The 24,259-nt window shown below is 47.5% G+C and overlaps 1 protein-coding gene across 1 annotated transcript in view; it reads left to right on the forward strand.

Annotated features, from left to right (window-relative positions):
- The window catches only part of DNAAF4 (dynein axonemal assembly factor 4), a 165,754-nt gene that overhangs the window by 33,096 nt on the left and 108,399 nt on the right, over nt 1–24,259 (forward strand). The window contains exon 3 of the mRNA XM_069222427.1: nt 11,720–11,853. Coding sequence (XP_069078528.1) covers nt 11,720–11,853 — 134 coding nt within the window. The remainder of the gene's footprint in view (nt 1–11,719; nt 11,854–24,259) is intronic.

Below are 24,259 nucleotides of genomic sequence, written 5' to 3' on the forward strand. Positions count from 1 at the left end.
GCAAGTAAGATTGTATTTGTTAATCTGTTTTCTGGATTGAAGGGGTGCTTATGAGTAGTGATGCTTATGAAGGAAGTGTTGCTTGTTTTGTTGTATTCATTGGGGTGTGTTATTTCTGAGACTCTGGGGGGATATACACAAACTTAAATTTAGATGTGTATATTTATTCACTTACTACTCCATCTATTAGTAACCTATTTTTGAGTTAGTGTAAATTTGCTACTAGATGTAGGCTTACATGACGTTCTCTCCCCCCAAAGTGTGTAGGAGGCTGGCCAAAATTGACAAAGTGGTATCAGCAAATGCATCGTCTTTATCCCACCGCTGAAACAACAAATGTAGGAGGCTGGCCTTCTATGTAGTGTGCATAGCTAGGCACACTGTCCAGGAGGTCCAGACAACCACACATTGATTTACAGGGGCAAAAACTAGACCACCTAATGCTCTAATGTTTATGGTAGCTTGGTCGAGGAGTTGAGCTAATCTTGGAAAAGTGCAAAGCACACACTCAAAAGCATAACTTTACAAAAATACTTCAGATTTTTAGATAGATTTGAAGACCAAGATCATCCAGGTCAGGTAAGTACTTTTCAAGTTATGAATTTTGGAAGTTTTAATAAAATTAGTTTTTTTGTGTGCATAATTACGTACCATAGGAATCAATGGAGAAATGCTTTTGAAAATTCACAGTAAATCAGGCAATGCGTTTACCAGTGTCTCCTTTTGCTGGTACATCAAGGTTGTCCGTGGGTACCCTGGACCAGCTGGAGAAGTTCAGGCGACTCCCGGTTCCGGCAGGAGCCGCTTCAGAAAGTCAATGAAGTTGGTGCTTGGTCTCTGCAGGGGACCACTTGGAAAAGCACTACACAGGCACACTTAAAGGTAGGGCCGGTGGGTTCCCTTGGGGTGTTGAGGTTGCAAGAGGTTGGGGACCCTTAGAGCACAGATGGGTCTTCATTGCAGGGCAGCCGGGTGCAGAGCATATTGGTGAGCCAGAAGCTGTGTGCAAAGGTGCCCTTTGAAGTAGGAGGTAGGTCACTTTTAGGGTCGCTTGTAGGTCTGCAGGGGCACTCTGGTGAGAATCCCTCGACTGGGGCTTCCTCCTGGTCCTTTTTCAGTCCATCATGGTCTGTTCTTCTTGGTGTCCGACGTGAGGTGACCAGTACCTAGGGCTATTGCATGGTCTGGCCACTGGAGGGCGCATTGCCACCAAACTTGGCACACTGGCAGGGTTTATCCTCACAGTCCGACGGGCAAAGTTTGGTCTGGCTGCGGTATCCGGTTCCTTGGTCAGCAGCCAGTCAGTGAAGTGGTCTTCACTGGGTCTTTGGTTCCTTGGTGTTACAGAGTGATGCCTTCATTTTGGAGGTGGATCTTTAGTGATTTTTTTGAAGAGTGGAGCTCCTCTGGGTGTTGTAGAGCCCGTCCAACATCCAAGCAACCCCCAGCAGTGATTTTCGAGTCCTGGGTGCCGCAGGCAGAGTTTGGCACCTTCTTCATGGCATAGCAGGACTGCTGTTCTCGAGCCTTTGGGCTTTGTCCTGACTCCCCAGAGCAGGATCTCTCACCCCAGGGATTCAGAATCTTGTCTGGTGGTGGTAGGCTGGTTGTGACCAGCCAGCAACCATGCCAGGGTAGTTAGCTTTTGGAGGGGGCACCTCTAAGGTCACCCGTTGGTACATTTAGTAATAAATCCAATACTGGTACCAGTTTGGATTTATCATTCTGTGTTGCTTGATACCAAACAACTTGGGGTTCAGGGTAGCCATCATGTAGCTGTGAAACTCGTACTGACTAGTGTCCAGCACATGCATTAAAATGGCTGCTCTGTTCACTTACTATGTTCCAGATTTGGCACGAACACAGTAGGGGCATATTGCTCATGCATCTATGCCCACACATGCCATATAGTGCACCCTGCCTTAGGGCTGGAAGGCCTGCCAGAGGGGTGACGTACCTATAGTGCATGCAGTGTATAGTGGACAGGGCACACAGGTAGTGTGCCATGTCGAGTTTGTCTTTTTGGATTGCATTAGAACACTCAGCCTGCAATGGCAATGCTGAGTGCTTCTGGATGCATGGCCCTAGTGGGTGGCACAAACTGTGCTGCTGTCCTCAGGGGCCTACCCTTAGTAACCTATTCCCTGAGTACCTAAGCACCATTTACTAGGGACTTATAGTGGCAGCTAAAGGTGTTGCCAGTTGTGCCAATGCATCACAACAGTTTTAGGGAAAGAGATCTGGTCCACGGAAACTGGTTAGCAGGGGCCCTGGGCACTAACAACCTTGAGGCTTCATCACATACCAGGCAAAAAGTGTGGGCTAACCATGACAAAAGAGGCCTTTTCTGATGGATACAACAACCTGTGGATTCCTCACCTTATGAATTCTCCCATGCGCCAGCATCCGACGGGAAATCTTCTTCCCAGCTCTCCACGTCGACGAGGACGTCACAATTGCATGGCTCCACGCAACTCCGTCTGACGTCACCGTGCCAATAAGGGGTCCTCGCCGGCGTGCTGACGTCAGTTCCCTTTTTTCTCTGCCTTCGACGCTAACGGTTTTCTCCTAGCTCTCGCTACTGTTGAAGGTGTTCCATCTTGTTTCTGGTTACAATCTTGTTTCTGGTTACAATGTCTTCTCCTAGGAAGTCTGGATTTAAGCCATGTTGAGAGTGCGGAGGTCGCATGTCGGTTACTGACCCTCATGATGATTGCCTTTGGTGTTTGAGCTCCGAGCATGACGTCGAGGAGTGTGTATCCTGCCAGAGCATGAATCCTAAGGCTCTGAAGGAGCGGGAGGCCAAACTCTTTTTGGCCAAGGTGAAGAAAGGACATAAGTCATCACAGGTCCTCTTCTCACACTTCGTCGAAGAAACACAAGAGGCGCCGTCGTCATGACTCGGTGTCGCTCGGCTCAGCGCCGTTCAAGGTCCAGGTCTCCATCTCGGCCGCGCCGTGCGATGTGGGAGGTTAGTCTGACTGTGACTCCACAACCTCAGAGCCTTCAGGCTTCTCCGGCGCCATCTGTCTTCGAGGTAGTCGCACCTCCAGAGAGTCCTCTCTTTTCACCTGTGGCTCAGGATTCGGATGCTCAGCAAGCGCAGGTGCAACATGGAGACCAGTGGTATCCTGCCTTCCTGGCTCCGGGAGCAGATCTTGCAGCATTTCTAAATGCCATGTTTTCTGTGTTTAAAGTTATGTCCCCTGCTGGTGCACCAGCTGGTCCCACGGGTCCTTTAGCATTTTCGTCGGGCTCCACGGCTCCTTACAAGGCAGTGCCGTTTATGGCCTTCTATCCGGCTGAGGGTGCCGGTTCGGCGCCGATGACGTCACCTTGTAGACCTACGGCGCCAATCTCATCACTCCTTCAGTTGATGCTGATGATGGAGCCTCCGGTGTCTATGGCGCCAATGGGATCCGCTCCGGCACTGGATGGCTCCGGATTTGACCGAAGTCAGCCTTCTTCTCCTGTTCCATGCCTTTCAATTCTGAAGCCTGTGTCATCGACGTCGGCTAATTCTATGTCAACGCCAAGATTAAACGACAGGCTGAGGTTGCGTAGAAAGGCTTTAAGACTTTTGGAGGAAGAAGAGTACCAGAGGCAGTTGTTGGAAGAAGGGGAGATTGTGGAGCCCTTGGGGGAATATCAAGGGCTGGATTAGGCCAGTGGGCTAGACAACTCCCCGGACCGGGACCTTTCTTCCCCAGGGGAGTTTACGGAGGAGGCGGCCTCTTTCAATACTATGATTAGGAAGGCGGCAAATATTTTGGATCTTCTGTTGCCTGCTGCAGAGGTCAAAACAAATATCTTGACTGAGGTCCTGCACCCTTCTACTTCAGCTGATCCATTGCTTCTGTTTAATGATGCTCTTACGGAGCCTATCTTAGACCTATGGAGAAAGCCTGTGTCGTCACCTGCTGTCAGTAGATCTGTGGCAAGGAGGTACGGAGTGGCGCCTGGCGATCCAGGATTCTTGTCAAAACATCCTACCCCGGAGAGCCTGGTTGTTCAGGCCTCTTGTTCCACACGGTCTGCACCAGGCTCCTTCCCTGTGATTCCGTCGGACAGGGAATCCAAAAGGATGGAGCAGTCAGCGAAGAAAACGTTTTCTTCTTGCAGTATGGCCCTCAAGGCAGCAAATGCTACCTGTGTTCTGGGTAGATACGTGCACGCCTTGATGGATTCAGCTAGGGCTATGGTTCCAGGCCTGCCACAGGAGGTGCAGGGACAATTTGGAGAACTTCTGTTGGATGCTCAGGCTGCAGCAAAGCAGTCAGGTCTGGATTCTACAGACTCGGTGGCCTGGGCGATGGGTACCTCTGTTGCTACCAGGAGGCATGCATGGTTGAGGTTCTCTGGCTTTTCCTCTGATGTACAGACTGCTCTCTTGGATTTGCCCTTTGATGGGGGAAAAACGTTTTGGTGATACAGCTGACTCTGCCTTAGAGCGCTTTAAAGACAGTCGGGCCACAGCAAAGTCTTTGGGTCTGCAGGCCCCCACTACTACCCCTTTCAGGTCCTTTCGGAAGTTCAGGGTGTTTGGGCATGGAGCCGTTTACCGTGGAAGACTCCAGTCCACAGTCCAACAGCCTACCAGCCTCCCTTATAGGTCCTTTAGAGGGTGGGGAAGGTTCGGACAAGAGGGGCCACCAAGCAGCACCCTGCATCATCCTCTTCCTCTGGAGGACAACAACAAGTGAAGCAGCCCTAGTTTTCTGCCCATTTTCAACCACACTTCTAATGTAGGGGGAAGATTACGTCTTTTTCTCCACGAGTGGGAGTTAATTACATCAGACTCCTGGATTCGGAACATTGTGAGGAAAGGATATGCTCTCCCTTTTCAGGGGTTTCTCCCTTCCATCCCTCCCGGTCCCTTGTTTTGTTCAGAAGACCATTTCCTGTTGTTGCAGCAGGAGGTTCAAATCCTGCTGTCAAAAGGTGCAGTGGAGCTGGTTCCAGAGCAGGAAAGGGGTCAGGGTTGTTATTCAAGATACTTCCTGATTCCCAAGAAGGACGGTCGTTTGAGACCAATCCTAGACCTGAGGATTTTGAAATGGTTCCTCAAACAGGAAAAATCAAGATGCTGACTCTAGCACAGGTACTTCTGGCGTTGGACAGAGAGGATTGGATGGTGTCTGTCGACTTGCAGGATGCTTACTTTCATATCCCTATACTGAAGTCGCACAGGAAGTATCTCTGGTTTGTGGTGGGGTTGCAACACTACCAGTTTGCCGTCCTTCCGTTTGGTCTTACTTCAGCACCTCAAGTCTTCACGAAGGTCTCCAGAGCTCGTGTTGCATCACCTGCAGATGACAACTCCCTTGTTGTTCAGTTTGGGTTTTACGATAAACGTACCCAAGTCTTACCTGGAGCCCTTTCAGTGCCTCTTGTTCATAGGGGCAGTACTGGATACAACATTGAATCAGGCCTACCCTCCGCCTCAGCGGATTCAGGACATCCAGGCTTTGATTCCAGTGTTTCAAAATGGAGCGGTTGTTCCAGTCCTCAAGGTCCTACGCCTGCTCGGTCTGTTCGCTTCTTACATTCTTTTTGGTCACTCATGCACGTTGGCGCTTGAGGGGTCTCCAATGGTGCCTCCACATGCAGTGGTTTCAACACAAAGGAGATCTCGAGGAGTCTATAACGATCTCCAGAGACGCTGCAGCGGATCTTAGATGGTGGGCTGTGGACGGCAACCTTTCTCAAGGAAGGGCGTTCTCACTGCTGCCTTCGGTGGCCACGGTCATGACGGCTGCTTCCACTCTAGGGTGGGGAGCTCATCAGGGGGACCTGGAGATCAAGGGTCGTTGGTCTCCAGTGGAACAGACTTTTCATATCCGTCTGTTAGAATTGCGGGCGATACATCTGTCTCTCAAGGCCTTCCTCCCGTCCCTTCGCGGTCAGTCAGTTCAGGTCCTGACACAAAACACTACCGCGATGTGGTATATCAACAAGCAGGGAGGAGTAGGGTTGTATCTTCTCTGCAGAGAAGCTCTGCGACTCTGGTCCTGGCTTCGGGACCATCGGATTTGCTTGGTAGCGAATCATCTGGTCAGAGTGCTCAACGTAGGTGCGGACACTCTGTTTACATTTTTCGGCCGATCATGAGTGGCGTCTCCATCCGGATCTGGTCCTGCACATCTTTCAGATGTGGGGTTTCCCAAGGATAGATCTGTTTGCCACTCGGTAGATCACGCACTGCCCGTCATTCTGCAGCCTTCAGTATCCAGTGCAAGGAGCTTTGGGGGATGCGTTTCAGATCTCTTGGTGCAACCAATTGCTTTACGCATTTCCCCCCATAACCTTGATTCCTCGGGTTCTGAGGAAGATTTGCCAAGATCGGGCTCAGGTCATTTTAATAGCCCAGGATTGGCCAAGAAGGGTGTGGTACCGGACGCTCTCCAACTCTTGCTGTGCCCTCCGTCTCCCTCTCAGGGCAGACCTCCTCTTGCAGTCGCAGGGCAGGTTCTACACCCCCACCTCCAGGGCCTCCACCTTCATGTCTGGAGATTGAACGGGGCAACCTGAGTTCTTTGCCTCTCCCACCAGAGGTAGTGGATGTTATTCTATTGACCAGGCGACACTCCACTAAGACCGTTTATGCCGGCAGGTGGGCAAAATGCGTGGCTTGGTGTGGAGAGAAGCCAATTGATCCTTTGAGGGCCCACCTCTCCAATGTTCTGTTGTTTGCCTTAGCTTTGGCACAGAAGGGTTGTGCAGTTGCTACTGTTAAGGGCTATTTGGCGACACTGTCAGCCTTTCTTTGCCTCCCGGATCAGCCCTCCTTGTTTAAATCGCCTATTGTTATTAGGTTCTTAAAAGGTTTAACTAATAGGTTTCCTCCCACTCCTTTTTCATATGCCTCAGTGGGATCTGAATCTCGTTTTAACTTTTTTAATGGGGTCACCGTTCGAACGCATGCATTCCTGCCCTCTAAGGTTTCTAGTTCTTAAGATGTTTTTTCTGATAGCTATAACCTCGGCTAGGTGTGTGGGTGAGCTTCAGGCTCTTTCTGTTTAAACCCCCCTTTACCTTATTCTTTCCTGATAAAGTGGTGCTGAAAACCAGGGCGGCCTCCTACCAAAAGGTGTCACTCCTTTTCATATGGGGCAGACCATTACCCTTCCATCTTTCTACCCTCCTCCTCACCCCTCGAAGGAGGAAGAGAGGCTCCACCATTTGGACCCCCAAAAGGGCTCTCCGTTTTTATATTGAGAGGACGAAAGACTTTCGCCTGGAGGACCAGCTGTTCATGGGGTATATTGGACAGAGGAAGGGCAGAGCGGTCAATAAAAGAACGATCTCCAGGTGGGTCATTCCCTGTAATTAAGGTTTGCTACTCGTTGGCAAAGAGGTTCCACCTGAGGGTATTAGAGCCCATTCCACCAGGGCTAAGTTCGCCACTTCGGCCCTGGCGAGGGGTGTTCCGGTGGTGGAAATTTGCAAGGCAGCAACTTGGGCGTCCCTCCATACCTTCGCAAAGCATTACTGCTTGGACTCGGAGGTTAGGAGGGACGCCCATTTTGCACGATCTGTATTGCAAGATTTCTTGGTGTAACCAGTCAGGTACCCACCTCCGAGTGCAGTACTACTTTGGGACTCTATTCATAAGGTGAGGAATCCACAGGTAGTTGTATCCATCAGAAGAACAAGTTACTTACCTTCGGTAACGCTTTTTCTGGTGGATACACTAGCTACCTGTGGATTCCTCACAGTCCCACCCGCCTCCCTGTTGCCTGTCTGGTTACACTAAGATGTTTGTTTTACAAGTGTATATAGAGTTTGGTATTTATGTGTATATATAACTGATGGTTTTGATTCTTTTGCATCATTGTGGTTTTATGTATGTGTGTATTCATTGGAGCTATTGTGAGGTCGGTTTTCACCTGTTTGCCTCAAAGGCATGTAAAAAATGGGTGAAACTGACGTCAGCACGCTGACGAGGACCTCTTATTGGCACGGTGACGTCAGACGGAGTCGTGTGGAGCCGTGCAATTGTGACGTTCTCGTGCCCATGGAGAGCTGGGAAGAAGATTTTCCGTTGGATGCTGGTGCATGGGAGAATTCATAAGGTGAGGAATCCACAGGTAGCTAGTGTATCCACCAGAAAAACCATTACCGAAGGTAAGTAACTTGTTCTTCTCACAAAGTGCAAACTAGTAACTTTTCACATATAGGTGTTGATCTCCCTATGGTCAAAGTATAGGGAAACATAAAAAAGTTTAATAATTATTAAAATAGTTTATATATTTTATTCTAAAATAAGAATGTAACTTATCCTAACCCTTTGCAGCACTCATCAAATTAAATGTTGAATAAATAAATTATGTTTAAATGTTTATAATTATCATTCAAAATATAGATTTAAAAAACCCAACCTCACTATCAGTTAAATATATTTTGTAATACATTTTATTAAAATGCATTTATTTAATTAGTGTTATGTTTTTATTAAAAGTTTAGAGCCTAATCATGTTTAAGTAAAACGTTACATAATTTATTTAAGTAAACTGGTTTTAATTGAATATAGCAACACTTAAAATGTATATATGTATGTGTGAGAGTGTGTTATTTCAAATTAATAGTATTTAATTTTATTTAGCATTATTTCCAATAGTGTGTGTATTTTAGTCCTTGTCTTCATTATTTTCTCAGGGAGCTGTGTTGCAGTACCTGTGAGTGGCCATGTGTGGAATTAGACTTGCTCATAGGCTGGGTGGGAGAGACATTTAGGACTGTTTAGAATCCTTTTTGGGTATAGTAACTTTAGAAATTCAGTTGGTCAATAACAATAGGCTTACACTTTTGAGGGTGGGTGCTTGTTTTTGCACATCCCTCTCTAAACCCCTCACTACCCCTGCCTAAACCTCTCCTTACCCCTCCTTATTCCCCTCGAATTTAGAAGTAAGTATTCTCCATTTTCCAGCCACTCCTCTAAGTTCCTCTAACATTTACTAGTAAAACATAAACCTACACGTTTAAATTTAACATTATTTTAATTTTTTTTATATATATATATAATGAGTGTGTCAGAGGGTGTGTTACTTAAAATTAGAAATGCTCAATTTTATTTAGCATTATTTCCAATGGCGTGTTATTTTCATTCCCTGTCTCCGTTAATTTCACTGGGTACCCGTTACAGTAACTGTGAGTAACCATGTGTGGTGCTGGATTTACTCCCAGGCTGGGCTGGCATACAGTAACAACTGTTTTGAGTCCTCTTTGGTTGTAATAACTTTAAAAGTGCAGTTTGTGTACAGCAGTGGCCTTGTATAATGGCAGAGGCTATGAAATAGAGGTGAGACACATGCTGTCCCTTTGCCATATGTGTCCCCCTGCACTACACAACACACCACATACACACCATCATCCAGTAACATTCCAACACAAAACTACCTGTATATGCTGTAAACACATATTGACATACATCTATGGCACAACATAAACACACCATTGACACTGCACTCACACACGACTCAACCACAACAAACAGAACTACACACCCATCTACACAAACTCACACACAAGCACAACTACAGACATCACAACAATGTCCGCCACACAACACTCACCTAAATGTGTCACATGGCAATACAACCTACACAACATCGATTTCATATGTAAGTAACAAACATACAGACACAACCACACCACCCACTCTAGCGCATTCCACCTTAACTACTTAATAAATACACACACGCACTGACTTGCATACATATCAGATGGCACAAACCTACCAGTACAGGTCCCCTTGCAATGCACACACATGGACACTGTTGACAAGTGTTAATGTAGCGTCATTGTGGTGCCACCATTTATTTGCCAATGAATAATGACACCACAGTGACATATGTGTGTGATATGCGTGTTGTACTACTGTGTCCCCAGGCATGTGTGACACAATCGTGCTCCTGGCATATGCATGTCACAGTGATTTAAAAAAAAATACAGTGCTGTCTATATGCCTGCAGTGCCCACCCACCGTACCCTGGCAATGCGGTGTCCCTACCTTCGAGTCCGGCAACAGGGGGGTTGTGTTTTCTCTGTGGGTCAGGGGCAGCATTAACAGCAGGTGTTGTCCAGTTGGACACAAAAGAGCAACTGGAAAAAAAACTGAGTTTGACCCTTTCCCTCTCCCCCAATCCGTCAACAACGAAATGGAGGTCAGACCGCCGATTTTTGCTTGGTGCGATAGCACATTCAAATCTGCAAGGCGGGAAGGGTGCCTGAGGGCTCTCTGGTATCTAAAATGCGTGCTTTCGGCTATTCGACCACAAACATCTAAAAAGGGCGGGCAGACCGTCACAGCAGTGGACATATTTTCAAGTCGAAAACTCGACGGCGGGACTGTTACCCCCAACATCTGAATCAGGCCCTGAGTCTGAAGTTTTGAAGTGCCCAGTCCTCTGTCTTCTCTTCCTCTTGAAAGCATTCTGCCACAGCGGGAGCGACTCCAAATGTAATAGCCCCACAACAAAGGCCATGGGAGTGACTAGAGTTCATGCCTGTATGTCAGCCACACTGATATGTGTGTCAAAATGTTTGCCCACAGCCCCAGCCCTACTGTTTATGATTCTCTTATCAGCACCATCTGCGTCCTGAGATGTGCCCAGGACCCTTCCTTGTAACCTCTCTCTGAATCAAAGATCACTCTTTAAAATGTATGGGGAAGCCTGGTACTCCCTTCTCAAGTGTGTCCCGCTCAGCTTACAGGAATGGAACAATATACAGATCTGTTTGGGAGGGATTCCTCTGCCTCCTCTCCCTATGTTTCACCATGCACCCTGGGACTCACAAAATAGAACCAATAGTCTGCCATTTATTTACCATTCACGAACCCATATTCACCCACCACATGCATTTGACATACATACACTGAACAGCACTACTCCCTTCATGTACTGTACCACTAACAGGCACACATACACCCAGCACATGCATTCAACATGCACCAACTGAACAGAACTGCATTATCCCTGTATTGTACCCTGCCCAAGCACACACAAACCCAGAACAGATAAAACTCTCCTGCTCTGCGTAGCACTCCACATTAAACCGATTTAGACCAAGGGCTAAGTCAAGCACATAGCACATGAAAGTTGGATGTGAGTCTGTAGCCTTCCCTCCAGTGTCATAAAGGGGGCCTGTTCACTCCTACTGATCACTACACAGTATGCTGCCACCATTGCAATTGTGCTGCTTAACTCCCGGTAAAGGCAGTACCCTTTTGATCATAATGAGTGTAGGGCTTTGGGCGCCGGTCCTTGCCCAACAAGGTAGCAATCCATGAGATAGGCCTATGTCATGGTGCATACACATGATCCATGTTTGCCCATGACAACAAAAATCAACATAACTGGTCCAGACATCAGCACATTTGGGGCACTCAGGGTAGGGGTGCTTGCCCGTTACCACGCAGAGAACTTTTCTGCCCCAACAGCCTCTCAGTGTATACATGGACTTCTATATTTGTGGGACGTTTGATCTGTATTTCTGAGTTTTGTATTTTCATTTTATTGAGCGGTGCACATGTGGCTGTGTATTACCATCTTGCATAAAGCATAACTACAATGAATAAAAAATGTCCTTTTTGTAGCCCATGCTTGTTACCCAGTCACAAGTAAAGATGTACTTGCAAGCATTTGACTTCCACCTTTGAAATATTTGTTCATTTAAATCCAGCAAAATATTTCATAGTGAAATGTCTCCAATATAGTGGACAAGGAAACGATGCAGAGCATCAGAGAAAAATCCATCCTGAAGTTGCAGGAGAAGGCACAAGAAGAGGCAAAGGGAAAAGCTGTAAAGAAACGAGAAAACGAAAAGTATGCTCTGGATGTTATGATGAAGGTATAGTGCTTTATTTTCACTTGCAGTTCTTTCTAATCTTCTTGTTGATATGTCATTCCATCCCGGTACTGATCTGCTTTTTCTCCCCTTTTTGTACTTTGAAGAGTAACTTAATAAGGCTGGGGAAAACATATTTTTGTGAGCAGAATGGAAAGAGAGAGCGACTTCTAACACAACGTAGATTGGCTTATATCAGAGTGCCATCTCTCACAGATTTCCATCATTTCCCTTTGACCAACTGACTCAGGTCCTGGGACATTCCATGTCTCAGAACTACAGCCTGGAAGAAGGAAGAGTTAGCTCTATACATCGTACAATCAATACCATTTCCCTTACTTTTGCACATTTGCTTTCAGGAAAGGTTATCCGAGATTGGCGCATGTTTTGTCTCTCACTAAGTAACCAGTCTAGCATAAAGACTGTCCCTACATTGAATCCACTGAACCACAAGGATATATTATATTTGTACTTATATAGCACTTAATATCCCGACAAGGCGTTGAAGCATTTTTTGTCGAGTAGCACGCTACTCTGGAGCCCAAAAAAAGATTAATGGTGGATTACTTTATGCAGAAATGAGTTGTAATTTGAGTGATGTACATGCGAGTCTGTTATTTGGACTTAATGGGATAAAGGAGGGCTAGAGGAGGGAGGAACCTAGAAAGTGTTCTTTGGAAGATCATAGTAGTAAAATTAGGTTTAGGATGAGTCATAGTAGAGGAGAAAGGGTAATTGGGCAGATCTTATTAGTAAAATGAGGTTTGCCATTAGTCAAATGTGGTATAGATGAGAGAAGAGTCTAGAAAGTGTTAATTTTGTAGATCATAGCAGTAAAACGCCATATGGGGTGAGTCAAAGGAGGGATAGAGGAGGGAAGAGTCTAGAATGGGTTAGTAAGGAGATCATAGTAATACAATGATAATTGGACCGAGTCAGATTGGAGGTAGAGGATATATTGAGAGGGGTATGCGATGAAATATAGAGTAGTGCATTGAAGAGTTGAAGGCATTTTTTTAACAGTGGTAAATAAATATATAGATGCATAACTGCATAGAAAGGTATACCTGTATATGGAAAGTAATAAGGATATATAAAGTTGTATAATATAAAGTCCCATATGTGCATGTATGGATAAATAGTTAGAAACGCAAATTGTCAAGTGTTGCTGTACATAAAGTTTATTTATGTATTTGTATTATTATTTGGGGAGAAATGCTATGGATTTTGTTTGATTTATATTTTTTTTCTTCTTTTTATATGTCCCATAATATTTAAAAAATGAAGCACTTCTAAATATAATTGCTTTGATCATACTTACATATAGTGATAGATAAAAAAAGAAACTCATTAGGGGGGCCCAAATCTCAAAGGGAGGGTTGGAGAGGGAAAAAAATAGTAAAAAATAAAATTACCTTGAGCCGCCATCTCCTGCCTCGCTCCTGTTCCCTCGATGTGCTGTCCCAGCATTCACTGGGACACCAGCACAGGCTCCCCAGCAATCTTGGCTCTGCTTTCATGCTAAACCTTGCATGAAAGCAGCATCCGGATCGGTCTGAGTTGCTCGGACTGGGGGTCTCTGCAGGTTCTCCAGCCCGGCTGTTAAAAACAGCCAGGCTGGAGAAACCAAAGTGTGCATGTGTGTTTGTTTGGCCTGAGACGGCTGGCCAAACACACATGCGCCCTTAAGTGCACTTTATTCCCCCTCTGATATCCCTTGGCCCATCCCTGCCCCTCCTTGCACTGCTGGCTCAGCCAATTGGGTGACGCTCCTTCACCATAGCGAAGGAACTACCCCTGATAGAGAGTACTCATGCCTGTTCTGCGATGGAGTTCATGCCATGCCTACACAGTGCATGCCACAGTATCTAATTTGGCACTGGGCGTTGACGGAGCAAAGTAGATGGCTCTCGACAACTGACCGGGCCATACTAAATCATCTTCCAGGGCTATGTGAGGCAGATACTGTATCTGATGTATCCAGAAGTGTGCAAACTGTGCCTGGGCACACTTGTATTATAGATGCATATCTGGCACCGCAAGCCCACCTTGCTCAAAGGGCAGTGCAAGCAATTCCTGTAACAGGTTAGCTCAGGTTATGCTGTACACCTATGGTGACCTTATACTAAGCACAGGCAACCCTTAGTGATAGTGAGTAGGTGTCCAGATAACAAAAGCTCTCCAGGGGTAGCTGAGGCGAGCAGCTATAGCTTATCCAGGAGGTATGTAAAGCACTTGCAATATCACAGTAGTCAGACAGTAACACATGAAAGAACCACACAAGTGTTGCATAAATAAAGGATTCTTTATTACAGCACTACTACTAGACTAGCATTGGTATATCTCCCTTTGGAGGTATCTACACACAATATACACACAAAATAACCAACAGAAATAGCATAAAATACACACAGCCATATGGGAGGGCAAACCATATACAAAGAAAGTGGAATGAGAAATAGTGAACCCACCCAAGGTATGTGTGGTAGGTAGCTAGGGGGTGGGGGTAGAGGAAAACACCAGAGGTAAGTATGGTAAGTATCTCCAGCGACCAGGTGCAAGGTAATTACCCACCCGGTTGTCCATAGTCTAGCACAGGGTGTAGTGGTTGGAGTTAGTGTGATTCAGGACCCTTAACAGTGGACCCCAAGGCAAGCAACAGACAAGAGGAAGGTTGGAGAGTGCCCCCACCCGTGGATACCCAAAAGACAGGAGTACCTACACCAGGGGACACGTATGCAGAGGGGAGAAGGGTCTCTCTTTGAAGTTGTGGATGCCTCGGATTGTCCAGCTGCAGTCACGACCCTTGAAGCTGGCCAGTAAAACCCAGGGACGGATTCCAGACGTGGGGGAGCTGCGAAGGAAGAGGACAGAGTCCAGCACCCGTGGAAGTGCTCAGGTGGTGCAGATGGCAATGCCTACCCTCCTAGAGATGAAGTTGGTGAAGGAAGAAATCCAGCTGTGGGTTCCAGGAGGTGCAGAAGATCCCAGGAGTCACCTATGAGCTGTCCCTCGATGGTCACCGAGTTGTAGGAGGGGCAGTGACCAGCTAGGTCATCATCAACAAGCACTGGCAAATGCAAGCATTAGCTGAAGAGATATTTGTAGAGTTTTGGGGACCAGCAAGGTCGAGGGGACTCTACTCTTGACGGGGAGTCAGGACTGGCACTCAGCACGCAGGAAGGCCAGCAGAAGTTGTTGGAGCCCCCACGAATGACCCACAAGCACAGGGAGTCACAAGGAGGCCTCACCAGCACAACAAATCAGAAGTCCCACGTCGCAGGAGTTGCATGGCAGGGGCTGATCTTCGAGTTGCAGAGTTCTGGAGATGGGGCTTCTTGGCACCTGAAGATCTTCTGGAGAAAGAGTCAACAAGTCTTAGCAATTGCAACAGTTGTGGTGCACAGGGGTTCCAGTCCAGTGGCAGGAGCAGGAGTCCACAGTCTCCCAAGTTGGTCAGAAGACAAGCAGGGCCTAGAGGAAGCCACAGACTTACCACCTGGGAAGCAGAGCCTATCGATGTTCGTGGAACAGCAGACCCCACCAGCCAGTTGACATTGTCTTGAGGTCCCTGCGGATGCAGGGGAGTGACTCGTTGACTCCTAGGGAGGTTCCTTTGTGCTTCCATATGCAAACAGAGTCCTTGTGATCCTGGAGGATGCACAGCCTTGGATGTTGCAGAATTCTTGCAGGATCTAGAGAAACAATGTTGCAATGGGAGTCTTCCCACCAGAGCAGATTTTTTGGGTTCCAAAGCAGAGAGGCAGCAGTTCCAGAGGCCAGGAGCATAAGATGTCTTGCAGAAAGTTCCTTGGAGAGTCTTGTTTGACAAATCTGAGGACCCACCCTTGGGGGGGAGCCCTTAAATAACCCAAAAGGTGGTTGGTCACTCTCTGAAATTACCCACCTATCAGAGGGGGTCAGGGACATCATCTACCTGGCCTAACCAGTCAGATGCTCCCAGGGGCCTCTGCACATCTGATTTTCAAGATGTCAGAACCAAGTGGCCACCTGGCAGAGGTCTGTACCTCCCTTCGCCCTTTAGGGGTTCCTGAACGGGTGCAAACTGGAATATTCAAGGAGGGCATCAAATGTGCCCTTCAAAGCAGTCTGGTGGTGCTCAGAGGCCACCCCAGCTATTAAACACTGAATACACAGGAAGAGGTGGTCACACCTCTCCATTGCAGGAAATCCTTTGTTCTGCCACTCTGGCCTGAGCCAGGCTCACCAGCAGAAGGGCAGAACAGTGTCTGAGGTAAGCAGCAGGGTGGGCTGGCAGCTAGACCCTGTAAGGCTACACAGGCAGAACTGGGGGATCCTCTAAGGAGCCCCCAGAGTACATGGTATCATGCAACTAACACTGGAATTGGTGTAGTTGCATGATTCCAACATGTTTGATAGCAAAAATGCTTAGGTCCGGAGAAGCCATTATGTAGTTGGACCACTCATGTTGACCAGTGCCCACTACATACCTTAAGATGGCTCCCCCGCACTTAAAAAGTCCAGGAAATAGGGCCTGTGGTCTGCAGGGCCACCCTTCTAATGCAGGGGTACCCTCACACTTAGGGACATGCACCCTGTCCTTGGGGTGAAGGGGCTACCAGAGGGGTGACTTACAGTGTCCAAGTGCAGTAACCAGGATATAAGGTTAGTTGTGAAACCATTTCACGCAGGCTGAAACCGGTCCCAGGATGCTTGTTTCTGGTCCAGGGAGGACCTGGCCTGGCAGTTCGGGCTGGACTGTTCCCATGAGGAACACGGTCAAGACTGATTTGCATGTGGCTGGGTCCAAACTGGGGTGGCATGGTGAGCAAAAGAACAATGGATTAAACCCAGATCTATGACTGGGGGTGAGTGTTTGCATTGTTCAGCACTCCGTCCATCATCCTTTTGTGTTGCTAAAGTCCCTCTATTTATTCAGCATACATCTCCAGGAGATGCATCACCATTAAATTTGCATATTCTTTATAGAACGCCGCCATCAGACCGTCCAGTCCTGGCGCCTTGTCACCAGGAAGCCCTCGGATAACCTGGGTAATGTCTCCAACCGTGAAGGGGGAGTCTAAGAATTGTCTGTGGCTGTCGTCCAACCACAGCAGTTGGAGCATATTCAAATAGTCCGTGTACGCATTATATGACAATGAGTGGAGGAGTACAGGGTGGTGTATAAAGACTTCATTGTCTGTTGCACTACTACTGACCCCACCAGCAGACCCTCGTGGTCATCCTCTAACTCAACTATGTACTAACTAGCCCAGGGCCTGCACAGAAGATTGGCCAGTGTCTTCCCAGCCTTGTCACCTTCCTCGTATCATCTTGCCTGCGCTGCTTTCTCCAAGTAACAAACCTCTTGGTGTGCCACGTAGGCATACTGGTTAAGTTTGACTCTGGCTTCCGCAAGAAGTGAATTGTCTCCCGAGGCATGGTACCGCCTTTCAAGATCCCCGAGCTGTTCCCTCAACTGCATCAGGTGGTGGCACAGAGTGTGGAGAATGCTGTGCTGTTTGGCCAGGCAGACCTCCCTGATGACCACTTTAAGTATCTCCCAGGGAATCCTAGAGGACTGTACAGTACCTTTGTTGCAAGCAAAGTAATCTACAATTGCCTCCCTTAGTTTGTCCCTGAAAACATGGTCGCACAGGGCTCCTGTAGGGAGTCGCCAAGTAAATGCACGTTGCGCTTCATCAGGGACCCACATCTCCAAGAGCACCGGAGAGTGATCAGAGAGCATGCACGGGCAATGCGTCACTGCGCTGGTCCAGGAGTCTGCATCCCTAGTGTCAATCCACATGTCTATTTAGGACCAGCTGTTATGTGAGGTATTACTACATGCGCCTTCCTTATCGTGTTTATGTCTGACGTGCCATAGGTCAACCAAGTCATGCCCTGTGATAATGGATCACAGCACTCTCATCGTGGCCAGGTGTGGAGGTCATGTGTCGCTGCTGTGGTTCAGCACAACATTGAAATCACCACCCCAGAGAAGGGTACCAGGGCCTAGCGTCCCTACGGGGGGCACACCTCAGTGTCTACATTTGGGCCATAAACCGACAGTAGTTGGAATGTGTGGTCAAATAACACACTAGACAGCATGACCTATCATCCCGATGAGTCACACAGCACACCCCTAGTACGCCACGAGAGCCCTTTATGGATAAGTATCACAACCCCGTGGGCATAACAGGAGTAATGGGCAATGTGACACTCCCCAATCCAACCCGCACGCAGGCGTGATTTGGTGTCAACCGTGAGGTGTATCTCCTGTAGCATGCATATGTCAACTGCGTATCGCTGCAAATAGGCGGATACCTGGCGCATCTTACACGCATCATAAAGCCCGCAGATATTCCATGTCGAGCACTTCAATGTATTGATAGTGGAGTATGGCAGCGTGAGATTATGCAAAGCATATCTACAAGTAAAGCTGCAGTGTCGTATGTATGAGGACCTTGAGTGCTGTATTCAGTTGGAGGAAGAGCCGTGGTAAGAGCCATAAAAACATCAAATAGTGAACAAATATATAATGAACTACCGGTCACCCACGCCGACACCCCAATCGGGTCGGACTGTTGGAACTCACCCCAAAAAAATCATCCAAAAACGTCTCCGAAAGAGTGGGAGTATTTAATAAACCGTGTACTTATCCCAGCAGGCAAGCAGGAAGCTCTTAAGTCTTGACCTCAAAGAAGGGCCGAGTGGTCGGGGAGGCAGAGTTTGGTGACCATCGGGCCAGGCGGCCCGCAGATAGGGCCTTGGGAACAGTGACCACAACATTTCCTCTACTTAGTCCTCCATGAGCCCCATGGAGGTAGACTCTGGAACCCCCATAATGCAAAGATTATTTCTCCAAGAGCTTGCTTCTAGGTCCTCCTTTTTATTCCGGATAACTTGGAGTACTTTTTCCATGTGCTGAAGCTGCTTATCAGATCATTGTTCGTCGGTCATCAAGATCTGAACTGCAACGCTCCAGTTGGTCAAGGCGGAAGTCATGAGCATCAACCTTTTCCTTGAGCCGGTCCATCTGATCCATGAGCTGATCAAGTTTGGAGTCCGTGCCAGTGAGGCTTTGTTTGAGGTCCAGAAACATAGCTTTAAATAACGCAGTCTGGGCCTCATCCTCCAAGGTTGGGATCCTGAAAGGATCGTCCTCTTCATATGGTTACTTGAGGCCCACACTTTTTTCTAGCGTCGAACAACAGTTTTATTTACTTATGGTCGACCTTTCCCATGTTGTTTGTGCGAGAGGTGTAGTATGGAAGCACCGCTGGCCCAGGGGTCAGAGGCGACCGATCAGAAGGCACAGCATGTGGGTCCTCAATCGAAAAGCACAGACTCAGAAATTCCTAGAACAGTTGCGTCCACTTCTGCTCCTCACGATGTTGGTGCAGCAATGTTAGGCGTCACTACCACGGCCCTCCGCATCCAGCACCAAGAGGACCTTCGAAGAGAGTCGGACCACACTTTACGCCAGGCCCCGCCACACTAGGGGACACGAGCAGGCCCACAATGACCCAATGTCTGAAGTCAAATGACTTCTAAGGCCGGCACCCTGAAGCTTGACCCACACAGCAGAGAGGTTTACCGCCAGAAGGCTTCCCAATGAGACCGCCCCTCTATGGTCCTCCAGGAGGTGAGGGACAAGCAGGGCACTCGAGGAAGGGCGCTGCAGACCAGCCCAACCAAGCAGCCCCGGTCTCCTCCCTCTGCCACCCCTGCACTTCTATCCATCTGGGGCTCCAGTGGGGAAGCGTTGCAATCCTCAGGGAGTGCCGCACCACCCCAGCCACCAGCCCGTGGAGCCTCAAATGCTTTGAGACTGCACAGCCCCAGGCAAAGCAGAGAGTCTCCACACACCCGCTCACCTCCTCAGTGCAGCCCCGCCACAGTGCAGCTAGGGCCGGGCGTCCTTACAGGCCACAGCCTCTTGCGGCGTCCTCCTCCTACACACCACGGGCAGTCGCCTCACCCAGTAACGCCCGCATAGCAGGCGAAGCTGGACTGGGGCTACGTCACCCCGGCAGGCTTCTGCAGTTGCCGGGGGTGGGGGGGGTGCAATCCCTCCATTGCTGCCTCCAAGGCACGGCCACGTCTGTTCACACACATGGCCTGCCCACTCTCACTGAAACCGTGGGGTCCCCGACACCGCACCGTGATCCAGACCCCTCGCCAGATATAGAAGCCGCATGGTCGGGCACCGATGACTCCGTTTCAGGGGAATAAATGTAGGATAAAGCTCCCCGACTGACTGACAAAGCCTCACCCAAGGGCAGCCATCTTGCTATTCAGACCCAGCCACGCCCCCTATGTGTTTGTATACTTACTGTGAACGTTGGGGTGCTCGATTATTCCTTTGCACTTCTGAGTATTGGCTGAATAATCACGAGTACGGAAGTCTCAGGAGAATGGGCGGCCATGTTGGGTGAGGACTGATTTGTCTGCTATATAAGTGGCATTCAAGGAACTTTGAGTGACTGTCGTTCTTGTATCCCGACCTGCTTTGGGCTCCTGTGGATTTCCATATTGCTGAAGTTCCGTTTTCCTGTCCCGAACGTCATCCGACCAAGCCGTCTCCTATTTCCTCATGTCTGCTACCGATCAATCCTGCAATCTGAAAGATATATAGAAAAAAGGAATTGAGTGCTTCTGTTAAATGCGGCAACGCGCTGCACTCTCATATATTGTACTTATCTTTAAAGATGCAGCGTGTTTAGTGCAACTGGCTAGATATCTCCTCTGCTTCTTAATTGATATTAGTAGGGAGATGCAACAAGAGTGAAGACATGTAACACTTGTGAGTAAAAGATTCTCCTCAAAATTAAAAGATGTACCTTACTACACACCTTGACTAAAAGCTTCTGTAAAGCAATGTGTTGAGTGTAACTATTGTTGCTTGTTTGTTTCTGTTGTGTGCAGTACATTTGTTGCTTTTTCTTTAATAAGCTGCTTACTAATATTGAGCTACCTGTATGTTTTTACCATTATTGGTTCTTCTGTTATAGCCCAGCGTTAGGTATACAGTGACAGAAAAATATATCTGTGCTATGTATATAGTGCAGTGATTAAGCAGCCGACTTATAACCAGAAATATATGTTGTCATCACTAGTGGCATCTTACTTCTTAAGGTATTGACCATTCCAGTGATTACCAGATGTCTTCTTCCTTTCCCAACTCATTTGTGACACTACAAGGTTGTAGGCAAGAAAGAGTTATTTTAACATAGAGGATGGTAGGAGGACTGAGATATGCCACATTGTACCCATCCACACTCACAAGTGTGTTTTCCTATTCACAGAAACCTGGAAGGAGGGCTAACTATAGGTGGGCTACTTGATGAGACCTTGGATGGTGCAGTTAACCAGACACTGTGTTTCTATTTTTTCCATTCCTCTTTCCCCAGTGGGGTTGGAGTCACTTTGGCCTATAATTGTCGAGTGGTTTGAACTCTGCCGTGGAATTGGGATCTACGTGTCGCATGCTGCAGCTCACTTCTGCTGGAATTTCAGGTGAGTGCTCACCTCGCATTCCCTCGCACCCATCAAACCCAACAAGAATAGTAGATCACACAAGCAGGCCAGCTACACAAAAGACCCCTGAGACACCAAACAGCACTGTAAATAGCTGGAAAGGAAATGTAGAGCCAGCCACAACACCACTGACAGAACTACCTACAAGACTGCACTCAGATGCTATCACCTGAAATGGGAGACTCCAAGAAAAAAGTACTAGTGGACCACATCGAAGGAAGCTCCAACAGCTGTAAGGAGATCTTCTTGATTGTTAATGATTTCACCTTGCCCTCAGTCATTGTTACCAACATTGCTGCCTCTGAGCAACTCTGAGACAACCTATCCAACTTCTTCCACAGCAAACTCACAGACATATACAACAACTTTGCACACCAACCCAACCCCAGAGAACTTTTTACTAACCTGCTCACCACCAACCAAGACAGCCAGCTGACCGAATGAACAAAGGTCACCAGAAACGACACAACAACAATCAAAAGTGCCATCCAATCACGGGCCCCAGCATACCCATGACCCCACCACATCTACAACCTGGGAATGTCACCAATTGGCACCACCCTGATCCACATCATTCACACCTCTGTCACGTCCACCATTTGCGGAAATCAACACCCTCCTTAAAAAGCGCACAGTTGACCCAACTCAACTAAGCAACTTCCGACCCACCCCCCTGCTTCCCTATCCAGCCAGTGTGATTGAGAAGGCCATCAACAAGCAACTCACAACCCACATTGAATTTCACCATCTTCTAGACAACACTCAATCAGGATTCAGAAAGAACCACAGCACCGAAACAGCACTCATTGCGGCCAGCAATTTATATTCAGATTGTCAAGGACCCAGGAGAAACAGAGGCCCTTATCCTGCCTGCCATCTCTGTGGCCTTCAAAACTGTATCTCATAACACCCTCATCAGAGGAGTCCACAAGATTGGCATACAAGGATCTTCTCTCACATGGATCTGTTCCTTCCTCACAGGAAGAACTCAAATAGGCTGCCACCCTTCACATCAGAGACAAATAAATTGGTATGTAGACTCCCACGGGGATCTTCCCTCAGCCCCACCCTTTGCCATATACTCATGACACCACTTGCCAACATCATCCGATCACAAGACATCACCATCATCTCCTACTCTGATGACACCCAACTCATCCTCTCTCTGACAGGCAAAACAACCACCGCCACAACCATCTACACCAACTGCATGACCATGGTAGCAGATTGGATGCAAACCAACTGCCTGCAGCCCAGCTCTGACAAGATGGAAGTACTGGTCTTTGGTAACAAAACCTCCACATGGGACTTCACCTGGTGTCCGCTTGAACTAGGACTAACACCAACACCCACAGAACACACAAGAAATCTAGGGATCATCCTAGACGACAAGCTCAACATGATGGCTCAAGTCAACGCAACGTTTACCTCCTGCTTCCACATCATATGCATGCAGCGAAAAATCTTCAAATGGGTGCCTCAGAACACCAGATGGACCGACACGCAAGCAATTATCACAAGCAGGCTGGACTACAATCAAATTCTATACGCTGGAATCTCCAAACAACTCCTACACAGACTCCAGACCATACAGAATACTGCTACAAGACTCCTCACCTCAGGAAGCTTCACTGGCTTTCAATTTACAAGCGCAGCCAATTCAAACTTATCACACACACTTACAGAGTCCTACTCAACACATACACTTTCACCAACCCACAAGACACCTACACTCTGCCTTACTTGCACACATTCCCCGTAGCTTCAAAATCAAAATTGGAAGTCGTTCTCCTGCATCACACCCAAGACATGGACCCCACACATCAGAACCTCATCCTCCCTTTCTTGATTTCCACCACAAGGTGAAGACTTGGTTCTTTGTGTAAGCACCTTGGGGACAACAAAACTACACACCTACACAAGCTCCTGGATACCCTCTCGGGTGAATGGTGCATTCGACAAATAAACATAACATCACAAACATCAGAAATGTATATTTCTGCATTTTGTTAACAGTAGTATTTATCTTGTGAACATATTTGGAACCCAAAGATAATACTGCTCTGTCCTCAAATATCTTCAAGTAGGGATAACTGCATTGAAGGGAACCCAGTTCTCCTACCTTCCTGGCTGAGGTTATGGTAATTAAGAAAAAAAACATAAGGCTTAGTAACTTATCAGATGGTTCCTCTAAGAGTTCAAAGGGAGGACCCTGCAAAACACCAGTGGAAAAGTACTTTCACCTAATCAAAGGAAATCCTTTAAAAGTCTGGATGCTAAATCTTCTATTGTAGAATGATCACAGCAAAGGGTTTTAAATGCTCTGATAGCTCCAATGGTCAGCTTTAGAGTGGAAGCAGATACATTCTTATGGAAATCCTCTTGAACAAATTTAAGTATTCTGTCAGTGGGCAATCTAAAGGAGACATCACGTTTAAAATACACCATTTATCAAAAGAGGTCCAATGATGATTGTGCAATTTTTTTATTATTATTATTTTTTAAATTTGAATCCCTTCTAGAGGCCTGAATTGAAAGGGAGACTGGTAAACAGACGCCTTTTTTCCAGAAGGCCCTCCCTTTTAACCTCCAGGCTGACAGTTGAAGACGGGCCAGGGATGCAGATGGTAAGGTCGATGACCTAGAGGAGGTGCCAAGGAACAATCCACACCCGGTCTGTTGCCATGGATTGAAGATGAGGAAAACAAGTTCTTCTCGGGCAGAAAGAACAACTAGGATGACATCCATCCTTTCCTTCTGAACTCTGAGAAACACCTTTCTAAATAGTGGGGAACAGAGGGAAGTAATACAGGGGAGCACTCAGCCAAAGATGTAAAAGAGCATCTACTCCCAAAGTGTAATCGCTCACTGACCTTGAAAAGAA

Source organism: Pleurodeles waltl, chromosome 3_1 (genome assembly GCF_031143425.1).
Source record: "Pleurodeles waltl isolate 20211129_DDA chromosome 3_1, aPleWal1.hap1.20221129, whole genome shotgun sequence".
In the NCBI taxonomy this organism is placed as follows: domain Eukaryota; kingdom Metazoa; phylum Chordata; class Amphibia; order Caudata; family Salamandridae; genus Pleurodeles; species Pleurodeles waltl.